This window comes from Camelus ferus, chromosome 22, assembly GCF_009834535.1.
Source record: "Camelus ferus isolate YT-003-E chromosome 22, BCGSAC_Cfer_1.0, whole genome shotgun sequence".
Taxonomy (NCBI): domain Eukaryota; kingdom Metazoa; phylum Chordata; class Mammalia; order Artiodactyla; family Camelidae; genus Camelus; species Camelus ferus.
In genome coordinates this window covers 1,592,923-1,606,722 of record NC_045717.1, presented here as the reverse complement: position 1 = coordinate 1,606,722, position 13,800 = coordinate 1,592,923, and the positions used below count along the sequence as shown (strand labels likewise).

The 13,800-nt window shown below is 50.1% G+C and overlaps 1 protein-coding gene across 1 annotated transcript in view; it reads left to right on the top strand.

Annotated features, from left to right (window-relative positions):
- Nucleotides 1-8,342, top strand: part of MAML1 (mastermind like transcriptional coactivator 1) — a 41,366-nt gene extending 33,024 nt beyond the window's left edge. Inside the window, exons 3-5 of the mRNA XM_032464893.1 lie at nucleotides 436-675; nucleotides 2,870-2,966; nucleotides 4,835-8,342. Of these exons, the coding sequence (XP_032320784.1) occupies nucleotides 436-675; nucleotides 2,870-2,966; nucleotides 4,835-5,814 (1,317 nt within the window). The 3' untranslated portion in view covers nucleotides 5,815-8,342. The remainder of the gene's footprint in view (nucleotides 1-435; nucleotides 676-2,869; nucleotides 2,967-4,834) is intronic.
- Nucleotides 8,343-13,800: the final 5,458 nt, after the last annotated feature.

The following is a 13,800-nucleotide window of genomic DNA, read 5'->3' as shown; positions in this document are numbered from 1 at the left end:
GGTTTGCACACTCAGAATGCAGCGTCTCCGTCAACCAGGGCCCCTCAGGACATTCCTCCCTTAAGGGCTCGTTTGCACCATGCATTCCAGCAAGGGGGCATTTCTGAGCTGCAGCTGCCAGTGGAAGCATGGGATGTAGATGCACGAGCTTAAATGTAAAAGCACACCTTTGCCCCTGGTGAACTGTAAGAAACAAAGTGAAGACGCAGCTGGTAAACTGTCCACTGCTGTGCCTGGATACTCGGGTGCTAGTGCCTTCAGTCCCCGGCCTCACAGTGGAGGGTGGTTGCCGTGGAGTCACCTGCAGGGAAGCAGAGGCTTCAGGAGAAGGCCTTGAGCCGGGCTTCTGCCGGCCAGAGCTCATCCGCCGTGGTCAGGGCTCACGGACTTAAGCGTGTCCCACCTGACTTGAGACCCCCTTCTCTGCGTTGACAGGAGCAGAACCCTCCCAGCGTCCCTGTTCCAACTCAGGCCACAAGCGTGGGGACCCAGCCACCTGCCGTGTCTGTGGCCAGCACTCACAGCAGCACCCCGTATCTCAGCAACCAGCAGCAGGCAGCTGTCATGAAGCAGCATCAGTTGCTGTTGGACCAGCAGAAGCAGAGGGAGCAGCAGCAGAAGCATTTGCAGCAGCAGCAGTTCTTGCAAAGGCAGCAGCACCTTCTGGCAGAACAGGTAAAAAAAAAAAAGGTGGATGAAAACCCCGCAGCCCCCTCCCACGCTTGCCTGCCTCCCAAGCCGCTGCGGTGGCTGCAGGCTCCGCTTGTGCGTATGTGGGTTTGTGAGCGTGTGCATGTCCGGTGTTAGACTACTTTGCCCTTTTAAGCCACTTGCCAGGAGTGTGGCATTCATTCCTCACACAGGGTAGCCTGTGTGAGAGCAGCTTTATGTCACTTAGTGGGGATTAATGGAGACCAAATCTGTGGCTAAAACTGTATGTGTTTGGAACATTTTTCCATGTTCCTTGTCGGCAGCTACTGAAGCACTGAACTCACAGTCTGCCAGTTTGCACAGGACCCAGCCTGGTTGTAAATGTAGAGCTTGCTAAGCCAGGACATGAAGCAGGGAAATGGAGACATTTTTGAGGTCCGGGGGTTCTAGAATCAGGACTGACAAGCCCCCTCCCAGGCCTATAGTTCCCCTGCTTGGTCACCAAGTAAGCATGCAGGTACCAACTTTACAGCAGTTCTCAGGATTTAGAACTATATCCTTAAGACATAAGAGCAGATCTAGCTACCCAGAGGGTAAAGTTGATTGAAATGACTTTACAGCCCACATTACTGCCACAGTTCTGCCATTTTTTAAATAACAGCTTTATTGGGGTATAGTTCACATGACACACAATTCACCCATTTAAAGTGTACAGTTCACATGGCTTTTAGTTTATTCACAGTTGACAGCCATCACCATAGTCAATTTTAGAACATTTCATCACCTAAAAAGAACCCTATACCCATTAAAAGTTACTCCTCTGTCTCCCTAAGCCTAGGCAACCACTAATCTACTTTTTGTCTCTATCGATTTGCCTGTTCTGGACATTTCATATAAATGCATTTAAGGTTCAAGCATGCTGTAGCATGTACCAGTACTGCATTCCTTTTTATGGCTAAGTAATATTCTGTTGTATGAATATTATTTATCTGTTCATCTATTCATAGACATTTGGGTTGTTTCCCCTTTTCCTGGACACAGGTTTTCAGTTCTCCTGAGTGTATACCTAGGGATGGAATTGCTGGGTCGAATGGTAACTCTTCAGTTTTATCTTTTGAGGAACGGCCAGGCTGTTTTCCAAAGCAGTTGCACCATTTTTCATTCCCACAGTAGTGTGTGAGGGGCCATTTTCTCCACATCCTCACCACACTTATCTGTCTTTTTGATTCTAGCCATCCTAGTAGGTGTGAAATGGCACCTCACTGTGGCTCTGATCTGCATTTCCCTGGTCTGCCCTCTACTTTTTAAAACTGATACACCACCTTTTTTTTTTTTTTTTAAATCATTGCTCCTTAGATCCACCCCATCCTTCTGTTCCATACTGTTTATTAAGAATCCCCCAGAAAACAGTATGGAGATTCCTCAAAAGACTAGGAATAGACTTACCGTATGACCCAGTAATCCTGCTTCTGGGCATATATTCAGACGGAACCCTCCTTCAGAAAGACACCTACACCCCAGTGTTCATAGCAGCACTGTTTACAATAGCCAAGACATGGAAACAGCCTAAATGTCCATCAACAGATGACTGAATAAAGAAGCAGTGGTATATTTATACAATGGAATACTATTCAGCCATAAAAACGATAACATAACACCATTTGCAGCAACATGGATGTTCCTGGAGAATGTCATTCTAAGTGAAGTAAGCCAGAAAGAGAAAGAAAAATACCATATGAGATCTCTCATATGTGGAATCTTTAAAAAAAAAAAAAAAGAACATAAATACAAAACAGAAACAGACTCATAAACGTAGAATACAAATTTGTGGTTGCCAAGGCGGAGAGGGGAGGGATAGACTGGGAGTTCAAAATTTGTCGATACTGAGAGGCACATGCAGAATAGATAAAGATTATACTGTATAGCACAGGAAATATACAAGATCTTGTGGTAGCTCACAGCGAAAAAAAATGTGACAATGTATGTACATATGTTCATGTATAACTGAAAAATTGTGCTCTACACTGGAATTTGACACAACATTGTAAAATGACTATAACTCAATAAAAAAAGTTTAAAAAAAAAAGAATCCCCGAGATGAGATTATACAAGCATTATTCCACAGGAGTCCTTCTGAGTAACAAACTTGGACAGTTTTAACTCTTTCTGTTTTGTGTGGTTCTTACTGTTTTGTTCTGTTGTTCTTGGCATTTTCTAGGAGAAGCAGCAGTTTCAGCGCCATCTGACTCGCCCGCCACCCCAGTACCAAGACCCAACCCAGAGCACCTTCCCACCACAGGTTGGCCAGTTCACAGGTGAGGAGAATCTGAGGTGATGGAGGAGGGCAGAGGGAGGCAGGCACCGGACAGAGTGGTTCTCCTCCTGCCGAGTTCCTGCTGTCCGCCCAGCTTTATGCTGTAGATACTGAATGGATTTACTTGCTCGTGTAACCTCAGTCTGCACGAGGAGCCTAGCTTTCTGGCTACCCTACAGGTCAGGGCAGGTTCATAGAGGCAGACCACTTCAGCTGAGTGCCATGGCTGTGTCCCTGGCTATACAATGTTTTGAAGCAAAATCATTTCCAGATGGAGGATATCTTTTCCTTTTTCTTTTTTTTTTTCTTTTTTTGCAGGGAGAGGTAATTAGGTTTATTTGTTTGTTTTCGACTGAGGTGCTGGATATTGCACCCAGGACCTCGTGCACGCTAAGCACGCGCTCTGCCGCTTGGGCCAGACCCTCCCCCACGATGGAGGATATCTTATCAACAGGAAATGGCTTCTGCAATTCTTAAGAAAGTCCTCTGCTTCTGCTGTTATATGTTTCTTTGAAAAATGACCCTCTCCAATTTTACAGATAAAGAGAGACTTAATGCACTTGTGTGTCTTTTTGCTTTTTTTCCTTTCTTCCTGTTTGCTCATATCAGCGTGGTGGATAGCGGTATCAGCAGCAGACAGCTGGCCAGAAAGGGGCAGGAGGTGTCCTGAGATGTCAGCTGCCACATCTCAGACATGCCAGGGAGCCCGACTGCCTCTGTTCAGGCTGTCGCTCCAGAAACAGATTTCATTTGACATGTGCAGTAAAATGTAGGCCACACCTGTCTTCCTAGTTCTGAGAATATCTTTGAAATCTGTGCTTTTCTTGGTCAGTGATTCTCACTATACCATTAGATTTATTTTATTTCTTTGGGGGGGGCAATTAGGTTTATTTTTATTTATTTATTTTAATGTAAGTACTGGGGATTGAACCCAGGACCTCAGGCATGCTAAGCACGCACTCTACCGCTGAGCCACACCCTCCCCAGTGATTCTCACTATAGAGTGTCCCAGAGAAACTGACTGCAGCCGTGCCTTCCGGAGGAGACAGCTGGAGTTTTGTGTGTGTGCTGACCGGGACCAGGGAGCTGAAGCCTGCAGGCCTCTCGGGAGCCTGGGTCTCGCCAGCCTTCCTGCCTCCGTCCCATCTCGTGTTGTTGTGGGCTGTCAGTGGGAGAGAAGTGGACTCCTTCAGCTCTTCTGTTTTCCTCAACAAAGCTTTTAGTTAGGTTCTAGTGGAGAGAGGGAGAGGAGAAAAAGGTGCTCAGTTACGGCCAGTCCCTGCACAGCCGCTCTCCTACCCACAAGAAAGCTTCTCAGGTGAGTGCTGTCACTGTGCATCCACTGCTGAAGACAGAGTCCCAGGCAGCAAGTTCTCTGAGGACGGGACCGCTCTGTCCCATTCCGTGCTGTCTCCCCAGCACAGCACCCCCCACAGAGCAGGTGCTCAGTAAATGTCTTCTAGACTCTTCCCCAGCCACCACCATGTAGTGCCACATTGCACGGGCCCCTCATCTAAGTGATTTTAACAGTCCCTGCCCGGCAAGGTCTAAAACAGAGTCGCAATCCAGTTCCCCTTTGGCTTTGCGACCCTGTCCCTCACGTGGTGGCTGCAGCTCTTCTGAGTCTGCCCAGAACTGTACCTGCAGCTTATCTCTGGATGCTGTCCCCACACCCTAGCCACACCGCTCGCCTCTCCTGTCTCAGTCTCCTCATTGGTCCAGCCCCCGAGCTCTCCCCGACATGAGATGTATGATGTTCTGATTGTGCCTTCATGTCTCTAGGATAACGGCTGCAGCCTGGGCTCCGGTGTGTCTCTGCAGTGGTGGCCGAGAAGTGCCCACTTGCTGACAGAGTTTTCTGTCTTCCAGGGTCCTCCACTGCCATGCCTGGCATGAGCAGCTTGGGTCCGTCTAACGCCAGCTGCCCTCGAGTGTTCTCTCAGGCCGGGAGTCTGATGCCAATGGGCCCTGCACACACTTCGGTTTCTTCCCTCCCGTCAAACTCAGGCCAGCAGGACCGCGGCATGGCTCAGTTCACTGGCTCCCAGAGCATGCCGCAGAGCAGCCTCTATGGCATGGCTTCTGGTATAACCCAGATAGTGGCCCAGCCTCCGCCACAGGCCACCAACGGACATGCCCACATTCCCCGGCAGACCAGCATGGGCCAGAACACCTCGGTTTCAGCTGCCTATGGGCAGAACTCTCTGGGGAACTCTGGTCTCTCCCAACAGCACAGTAAGGGGCCCCTGAACTCTGGTTTAACTAAGCCGCAGGTCCCAAGGGTGTCGGCGACCATGGGAGGCCAGAATCCCTCATGGCAGCATCAGGGAATGCCAAACCTGAGTGGCCAAACCCCAGGGAACAACACCGTAAGCCCCTTCAGTGCAGCTTCCAGTTTCCACATGCAGCAGGCCCACCTGAAAATGTCCAGCGCACAGTTCTCCCAGGCGATGCCCAGCAGGCCCATGGCCCCCCTGAGCTCGGCAGCTGCAGCAGGGCCCATGCTGCCCCCTGTGAGCGCACAGCAGAGGACCAGTGCCCCTGCCCCAGCACCTCCCCAGGGAGCCCCACCGCAAGGCTTGCCGGGCCTGAGCCCGGCCGGGCCTGAGCTGGGGGCCTTCAGCCAGAGCCCCGCCCCAGCGATGGGCGGGCGGGCAGGGCTGCACTGCGCCCAGGCCTACCCTGTGCGGACCGCAGGCCAGGAGCTGCCCTTTGCCTACAGCGGGCAGCCGGGTGGCAGTGGGCTGGCCGGCATGGCTGGAGACACTGACTTGATCGACTCCCTGCTGAAGAACAGGACTTCGGAGGAGTGGATGAATGATTTGGACGACCTCTTAGGGCCTCAGTAACGGGAGAATTTGTGGTGGTGTCAGTGTTCATACACCCTATATTTTTGCTCTCAGATGCAAGAAGGAGCAACTGCTTTGGACCAAAAGCCCAGGGCCCGGGGAGCTGGGCGGGCGGGTGGAGCTAGAGCCCCAGGGCTGAGGCCGGCCCTCCCAGAGCCAGGGGGGCCCACGGCTCCCTGCCAGCAGCTGTGGGCTATCGGGCTGGCCCCACCCCATCTGCTGGCATCGCTACCTGGTGTTGGGACAGCAGGACAGGGTTCTGCAGGTGGTTTTCTATCCAAATGACCAAAAAACCAACAATGAAACCCCATGATGTCAGGCTTCTAAAAATCTGTGCCATTGTGTTGACTTAATCCAAGATTTCTCCACTTGCCCCAATGTTGGGGACAAATTTTTGTTGAAACTTTATAGCAGAACTATTCGCAATTTGTAGCGTAGAAAAGATTTTTTAAATTTTTTAAGGTTTTAAAACAGATTAGGATAGGTGACGTTTTAAAGTGATTAAGTGGCATTGGAAACCTAGTGTTTCCTTTTGATTAAGAGCCTTTTTTATTCCTGCTCTTTGTCAGCTTTCAGGGGAAAGGGAGGCTCAGTGGAAAATCATTTCCGTAAGTGCAGGCTGTGACTGCAAGTGCCAAAAAGGAACAAGATGCAGAGCTAGTGACACAGGTGGGTCTTCCCAGCAGCTCCTCCTCCTTCCAGAACGCGGGTTGGCAGTCAGGAGGACCTGGGCGGAAGAAGCTCCCATGTGTGTTGGTGGCCGCCCCCCGGCTGACTGCTAAGATGGAGTCACTGGGTTACTCTGTCCTCTTTTGTTGTAACTTTCCACCTGTTGCCGTGTCTCTGAAAACTGTATAACGTGTTGGGAAGGGGATCATTGTTGAGTTGTGCGCAGATGTCTTGTCTTCACCCCGTCTTCAGTTCACCTGACCTTTCTCTCTGCCTCCCCTTCCTCTCTCCAGCCCAGATGGAAAACCTCGTAAGCACAGATTTACTAGATTGGAGGGGAAAGAGTCATTAAAACTCCTTAGAGGGAACCATGGCATTGCAAGGAGGAGGGTTTCCCCTCCCCAGAAGGCAAAGGTTTGGGAAAAGGAGAAAAAGGTGGGCCCTGTTTGGCCGAGGGGGCGCAGGCGAGGCCAGAGGAAAGAATTCCACTTTATTTTACTGCTTCTGCCACTCCCTCGTCAAACGACTTGCACTTTTTAAAGAGAATTGCTTTATAACACTAATACATCCTTTCTAAAGATTCAAGTGGATTTCTCTTCAAGGTCTGTGAACGAATGGACTTGACTAAGCTAAGAGTCCACAAAACAGATTATTACCTGTGGGCTGTGTGTGGAGAAGGAAGACAGAGCACTTCGGTATAACGAAAGCTGAATGGCGAGCGCAGGGCGGACCCTTTTACACAGAGTGTTGGAGAGAAGGTAGTACACTGAAAAGGGTGGCTTGACATACAGGGTGGTCTCAGGAGAAACCACAACCCCATTTGTATTTCCTGGGAGTCTCAAAATGGGTAATTCAAGGAGTATCATAAGTAAAGAATTGAGCCAAGGAAAATATTCACACGACCAGCTTGAGTGGCTTTGAGGGGGTGGAGGATCGTACACACGTTGGTCATTGTTTTGCGCCAGCAGTGCCTTTCATGGGGGTACTTGGACCCTCAGAGCCTCTTCTCTAATAGCCATTTGCCACCGTGAGCGTGGTGTTCGGGCCATTCCCCTTTAAATGCCCTCCCCACTCTCCCCAGACGCTGAATTTAGCTCTCAAAGAAGGGAATGAATCATTAAGCCAGTGAAGACCCCGCCCTCCGCGTGAGTTCCCCAATCTGAAGGAGAAGAGGGCGACTTCAGCGGATTTTCTACCAAAAATAGTGGGCTGAAGGCTGGTGGCGGGTCCTTGTTCCTCTCCCGGTGCCCCTCTGGCTGCTGCTCACCTCTGTCCCCAGGCGCTCGCACCTCCGCCTCCGCCTTCTGGGGAGGGCTGCCCCTGCCTTAGTCCTGGGGCCGCCAAACGGACAGCAGGCTTCTCACTTGCCACAGTGTCAGAGCAATAAAATGTGATGCTTGGGGTCCCCCCAGGGAGCTGCCCGTGGCTTTATTTATGAATCTGGTTTTTGGGTAGTCAGGGAAGGAGACAACTCCACTTCAGTGCAAATCCCCATCTTCCAGGAGCCATGACTCAAAAGAAAAGGGTGCTCGGACTTTTGTTATACACATTTGCTTTGTGTAAATAAATGTTTACAATTTTATATTAAAGGTGGAATAAGCGTTAGAGCTTCTGACTGTATATTTTTTACTTTTATAGATTCTAAAACAATGATCCTTTATATATGTGTTTTGGGGGAGCTATGATGTTTTATGGCGAACAATTGGTATTGTTAACTTTTTACTGTCATCAAAGTACATGAAAATCCTATTAATACCCTTATTCTTCTACTTCTCTTAACTGGTATACACCAAAAAGAAATCTTTACTTTCCTTGTTTTATCATTTTAAAATAATAAAAGTATTTTGCTAGTATGGAAACTGCCCGTGTATGTCACTTCGCACGGCCGTGCCAGCAGGGTAGGAGGCGGGCCGGCGCACAGCTGCTGTGTTCGGTAGCTGCTTTCCTCTTGTGATGTAGCTACTTTCTTAACACGTATTGGTGGTGGGCACGTTTGGTTTGGTTTCCCTTGAAGTAACTTCTGTGTTTTGATGGTCACTATGAGATTAGCAAGGACATCACCCAGGACCGCCGGCCTCTTGCCTCTCTGGGGCTCGTCCATGTCCTTGTGTCTAACGTGAGGGAGTTGGACCCAATAACTCAAGGTTACTCCAGCTCCTCAGCCATTCAGATACTTGACTTAAACGCTTAGGCTCACCCTCGGCACCGTTCTCTAGGTCTTGCTTAGTTTTCGTTTTCTATTGTGAGAACATGTGCTCTGGCAGATTCATCCACCCGCTCCTGTCAGTGTCACACTGTGAAGGGGCTTCACCCGCTCCTGTCAGTGTCACACCGGGAGCCTGGAAAGCAAGTCTTCTGGGTGGCCTCTCATCTCAGCCATAGGCTAGAAGTGGGTCAGACCTGGACAAGCGGGAGCTCCCAGGGAGTCCGGGTAAGGAAGCCTGTCATGTGATAGAATAAAACGATTTGATTACTGAAACCCAAGTAGAGCCTGTCTGTAAGGCGGGTAAAGGAAAAACTCAGGACCCAGGAAGCCTTGGCTGAGAGCGCACAGGACGTGCGTGTGTGGGGTGGGGGTGCAGGCGAGGACGGGGGAGGTGGCTCTGCTCACAGGTCCGGGAGCTGAGCAGCAGCACTCGCCGGCTGCGGCGTGCTGGGGCCGGCCGCACTGCAACCTCTTGTGGGAAGAAATTTTGGAAAAGGTAGCAAGCTCCTTAAAATGTCCATGCCATCTGTCCAACCCAACCATTCCAGTTCTGAGAAGCCACCCTTGAAAATAATCCTGGGCGCAGAGCAGCGGCATGTGCGACTGCGGAAAGCCAGGAGGGCAGAGGCTGCCAGAGGGGCTTGGCTAAGGAAGTGCGGCGCTGCTTGTTTAACCAGATGCAATGCAGTTATTTTAAATATTTACAAAGGTTTTGAACGTAGTAACTTGGAGTGCTGGTTTAGTTGGGCTGCTTCTGTTGGGAGCCAATAGAAAAAAATCTGGCTAATAAAACCCCGAGAATTCCCTGCCGCCCGGCCTGTTTTTAAGGCTACCAGGTAACTTCCAGAATCAAAGAAGGTCTTGAACAAGCCAGGCCTCAGGAGTGGCCAGATGGTTCCTATCTCTGCAGCTCCTATGTCTGTCAGTCACCAGCCAGGCCCGTGCAGTGGGGAGGCAGGCGGGGGGGGGGGGGGACAGCTGACTCGGCTCGTGTTTACGGCACGTGCTGTGGACAGGTGTCGTGTTAGAAGCAGGGAGTGTAGCAGCGGTGTAGGAGAGCCCGGCCCTGCTCCGTGGAGCTTCAGTCTCGTGTGAAGGGGACGTCATAAACGACAGGTGATTCCGGAATGCTAAGTGTCAGGAAGAAGCTGACAAGTGTCAGGATGAGATAGAGGGCACTGGGGCTGCCGAGGGGAGGTAAGGCCTGAGAGACTTCACCTGTGATGGGCAGGACAGGCCCCTCGAAGGAGATGCTTCATGGAGGCCACGTGCTGGCAGGGAGCCAGCTGGAGCTCTGGGGGAGACCAGTTCATGGCCACGTGGGACGGGAGCGGGGGCTCCCCAAAGGAAGGAGGTGCTGTTAAAAGGAGGGAAGGCATGCTGAGAAAGCACAGTCAGCACACGCCCAACATGTGTTCAATGAAAAGCACAAAGGATATATGTTGCATATGGTGCGGGGTGGGTCTTGCCCTCCACCAGGTGCCCTCCATGCCACGGCATGAGCTCCTCAGGGGCCTCTGCCAGCCCAGCCCAAGGAGATGCTCAAGGTAAGATAGGGCCCCCCATTCATCTCTGGGGTGGGACTGCCCCACCATCAGCAGCGGCATTACCGGTTAGTCAGCCTTAAGGCCAGTCAGCCGATCGGGGCATGGAAATGCCAGTGTGGCTGTAAAGCTGTTGAAAGATCCAAAATGGTGGTTACCTATGAGTTTGGTCCAAGGCTGGTGGCTGAAGTCAGCAAAAAGTTCCAGGCCCTCCCAGATAAGCACGAGGAATGGTGGGCGATGTCTTGGAAAGCAATCCACTCTTCTGCACGTGGGACCAGTTTGCCTTACTGGACCTTTCCCCTTTGGTCTTCAAGCTGGTGGTGGTGGTGCACCTGCCACTTTTCAGATGGCTGTGCTCACGTGTCAAGAATAATTGGCTCTGAACGGTTGCTGTAAGCTGGGCTGCAGACTTCAGTGCATGCAGACTATTTCAGGGAAGTTGGAAGAAATAACTTCAGGCCCTCACCCAAAGTGGAGATCAGCGTGGCAAGAACAGAACACATGGAGGCACCTTGATATCAGTGTCCTGGAGTGAAAATGCTCAGAGAGGGGGCCCGTACAAGGAAGAGGAGGTGCTGTCTGCTACAAAAAACAGGACAACAAATACAGCAGCTGCCCCGGGGTGGTTGAGGGGGTTCAAAATTCCCTGTTCTGTCCAGAGTTGCTGGTTTGGAAGATTCCCCACTGCAGGCCACATGGCTGGTCCTGGTCAGACAAGTGCGCTGCGCATGGGGCTCCATTTGTCTTTGTATCTAGAAAGCAGAACTTTGCAAGGTTATGGAAAGAAAAGCTGGAATTACATATTCTTTTATTATGATTATGATTATGATTGAACTCTAGTTGATTTACAATATTGTGTTAGTTTCTGGTGTATAGCATAGTGGTTCAGTTACATTCATAAACATATTCTTTTTCACATTCTTTCCCATTATGGTTTATTACAGGATATTGAACATAGTTCCCTGGGTGCTACAGCAGGACCTTGTTGTTTATTTTATGTGCAGCAGTTTGTATCTGCTAATCCCAAACTCCTCGTTTGCCCCTCCCCTGCCTCCTTTCCCCGTGGGTCCCCATCGGTCTGTTTTCTGTGAACGCATGTCCTTCATCTGTGGATGCGCGTCCTTCATCTGTGGAGGCGCGTCCTTCATCCGTGGATGCGCGTCCTTCATCTGTGGAATCACGTGTCCTTTATCAGTCTTGAAGGACCCTGCTCCACTAGACGCAGCTGAGGCGGGTGGCCTCCTGCCCCCTTAGGTTTGTCACTGCTGGCTCGAGTGCCGTCTCTCATCCAAGGCTCTCGGTTGGCTGGTTGGCTGTACACCTTCTTAAGTACCCGTTTCTGTAATGCAGGGAAAAGCCCAACCACACAGTCATCTTCGGAGCCGAGAGCTACAGACGCAGCCGACCTTCCCTCCTGCTGTGCCATGTTACCCTCGGCGCTGCAGGCCCAAGGGTCGTTCTTGCCTCCAGGCAATGAAAACATCCAAATGTGCATTGTTAGTCACACACCTCACAACGCCATTTCTTCTTGTTGACACTTGCTGTGCAATAGAAGAGGCTTTTCTTAAACTCTGCAGCTGCCTCTCATTCCTTCTGTATCTGACCTACTCTGTTGGCTCCCCTCACCATCCACCCTGCTTTTCAGCCCCACAATGGCTCACAGGAAGACCAGAACAAGAGAGCAGGGCTTGTCTGAGCCCAATCCTGCCCCTACAGATGGGATGTGAGACAAGTCGTCCCTTCAGGACCCAGGGGCTCTTCCTCCCAAATGCTGAGAATGTTGGCTGCTGCCAGCGCACAGCTGAGTGTTTCTGGGAACTGTCTCCAGTGGAAGGGTACTGCCTTGCCTGTGGCTGTGCCCCCTTCCCAGGGGCAGCCCACATCTGGAGCTTGGCCAATTGGGGGGTTCAAAGACCTAGTCCCTTTCCTCAATTTGGGGCCTCTCCAAAGGGCCACCCCAGCTCCACAGTTCCTGTGGGATCATCTGAGGCCTCTGTTGCAACTGCATCTCGGTTCAGCATCCCTCTGGCCAGTCCAGCTGCGCTTGCACACTCATGGGTGGTGTTCCCAGGGGCTGACCCCCACCAAAATCTGCTTCTGGGGAAGCCAGCCTGAGGCAGTTGAAGTGGGTAGTGCTTTCAGAGCCGGCTCAGCACTGGAAGCTTGGAGCTTGCCAGCTGCCCGACAACAAGAGCCCATCACTGCTGACCACAGGGTAGGGAGAGCCGCTGGCACACTGAAGTTAAAAGACTTGCGCCAGAAAGAGAAAGAAAAACGCCATGATATCACTCATCTGTGGAATCTAAAAAAAAAAGAAGAACTTATTTACAAAACAGAAACAGACCCACAGACATAGAAACCAAACTTATGGTTACCAGGGGGGAAGAGGGTGGGAAGGGATAAATTGGGAGTGCGAGATTTGCAGATACTGACTGGTATATATAAAATAGATAAACAAGTTCATACTGTACAGCACAGGGAACTATATTCGATATCTTGTAGTAGCTCACTGTAAAAAAGAGTATGAAAAAGAATGTATGTAGGTTCATGTGTGACTGAAGCACTGTGCTGCACACCAGAAACTGACACAACATTGTAAACTGACTATACCTCAATAAAAAAAATTTTTTTAAGTAGAGTAAATAAAAGACTTGCAGCGTGGTGATACCAGGACAGGGTGCTGGAGCAGGGAATGCGATATCCTAGACCTCGGAGAAGTTTAAGGGGAGGAGTGATGATAACTGTGGAGCAGAAGTCAAAGAAATGTTGGCAAGGCTGTGGAGAAGGGACCCCTTGTGCACTGTTGGTGGGAATACAAGAGTGCAGCAGCTGTGGGAAACAGCATGAGTGTCCCCCCCAAAATTCAGTACCACATGATTAAGCAACCCCACTTCTGGGCCTTTATTTATCCAAAGTATTGAAATCAGGAGATATTAGCACTGCCCTGTTTGTTACAGCACTATTTACAATAGCCAAGATGTGGAAACAATCTACATAGTCCATCTACAGATGAATGGATAAAGAAAATTTGGTGTATACATACAATGGCATATTCTTCAGTCTTAAAAAAAAGGAAATTCTTGTATAGCACAGAGAACCATATTCAATATCCTGTAAGTAGCTCATGGTGAAAAAGAAAATGAAAACAAATATATGTACATTCACGTACGACTGAAGCACCGTGCTGTACGCCAGAAATTGACACAACATTGTAAACTGACTATACCTCAATAAAAAAAGTAAAATTAAAAAATAATAAAAATTTTTTAAAAAGGAAATCCTGCAGTATGCAACAACATAGATGAATTTTGAGACCATTTTGCTAAGTGGAAGAAGCCAGCCACAAAAGACAAGTACTATGATTCCACTTCTCTGAAGTGTAATAGTCGGATTCATAGAGTCAAAGGGTGGAGTGGCGGCTGCGGGGCTGGGGGAGGGGAGACGGGGGCAGCTGATCCCCGGGGGGGGGGGGGTTGCTCCAGTGAAGCAACATGAGGAAACTCTGCAGACGCGCTGTGCAGCAGCGAGAGTCCAGGTACCGCGTGGTGCACTGAGAGATGTAAG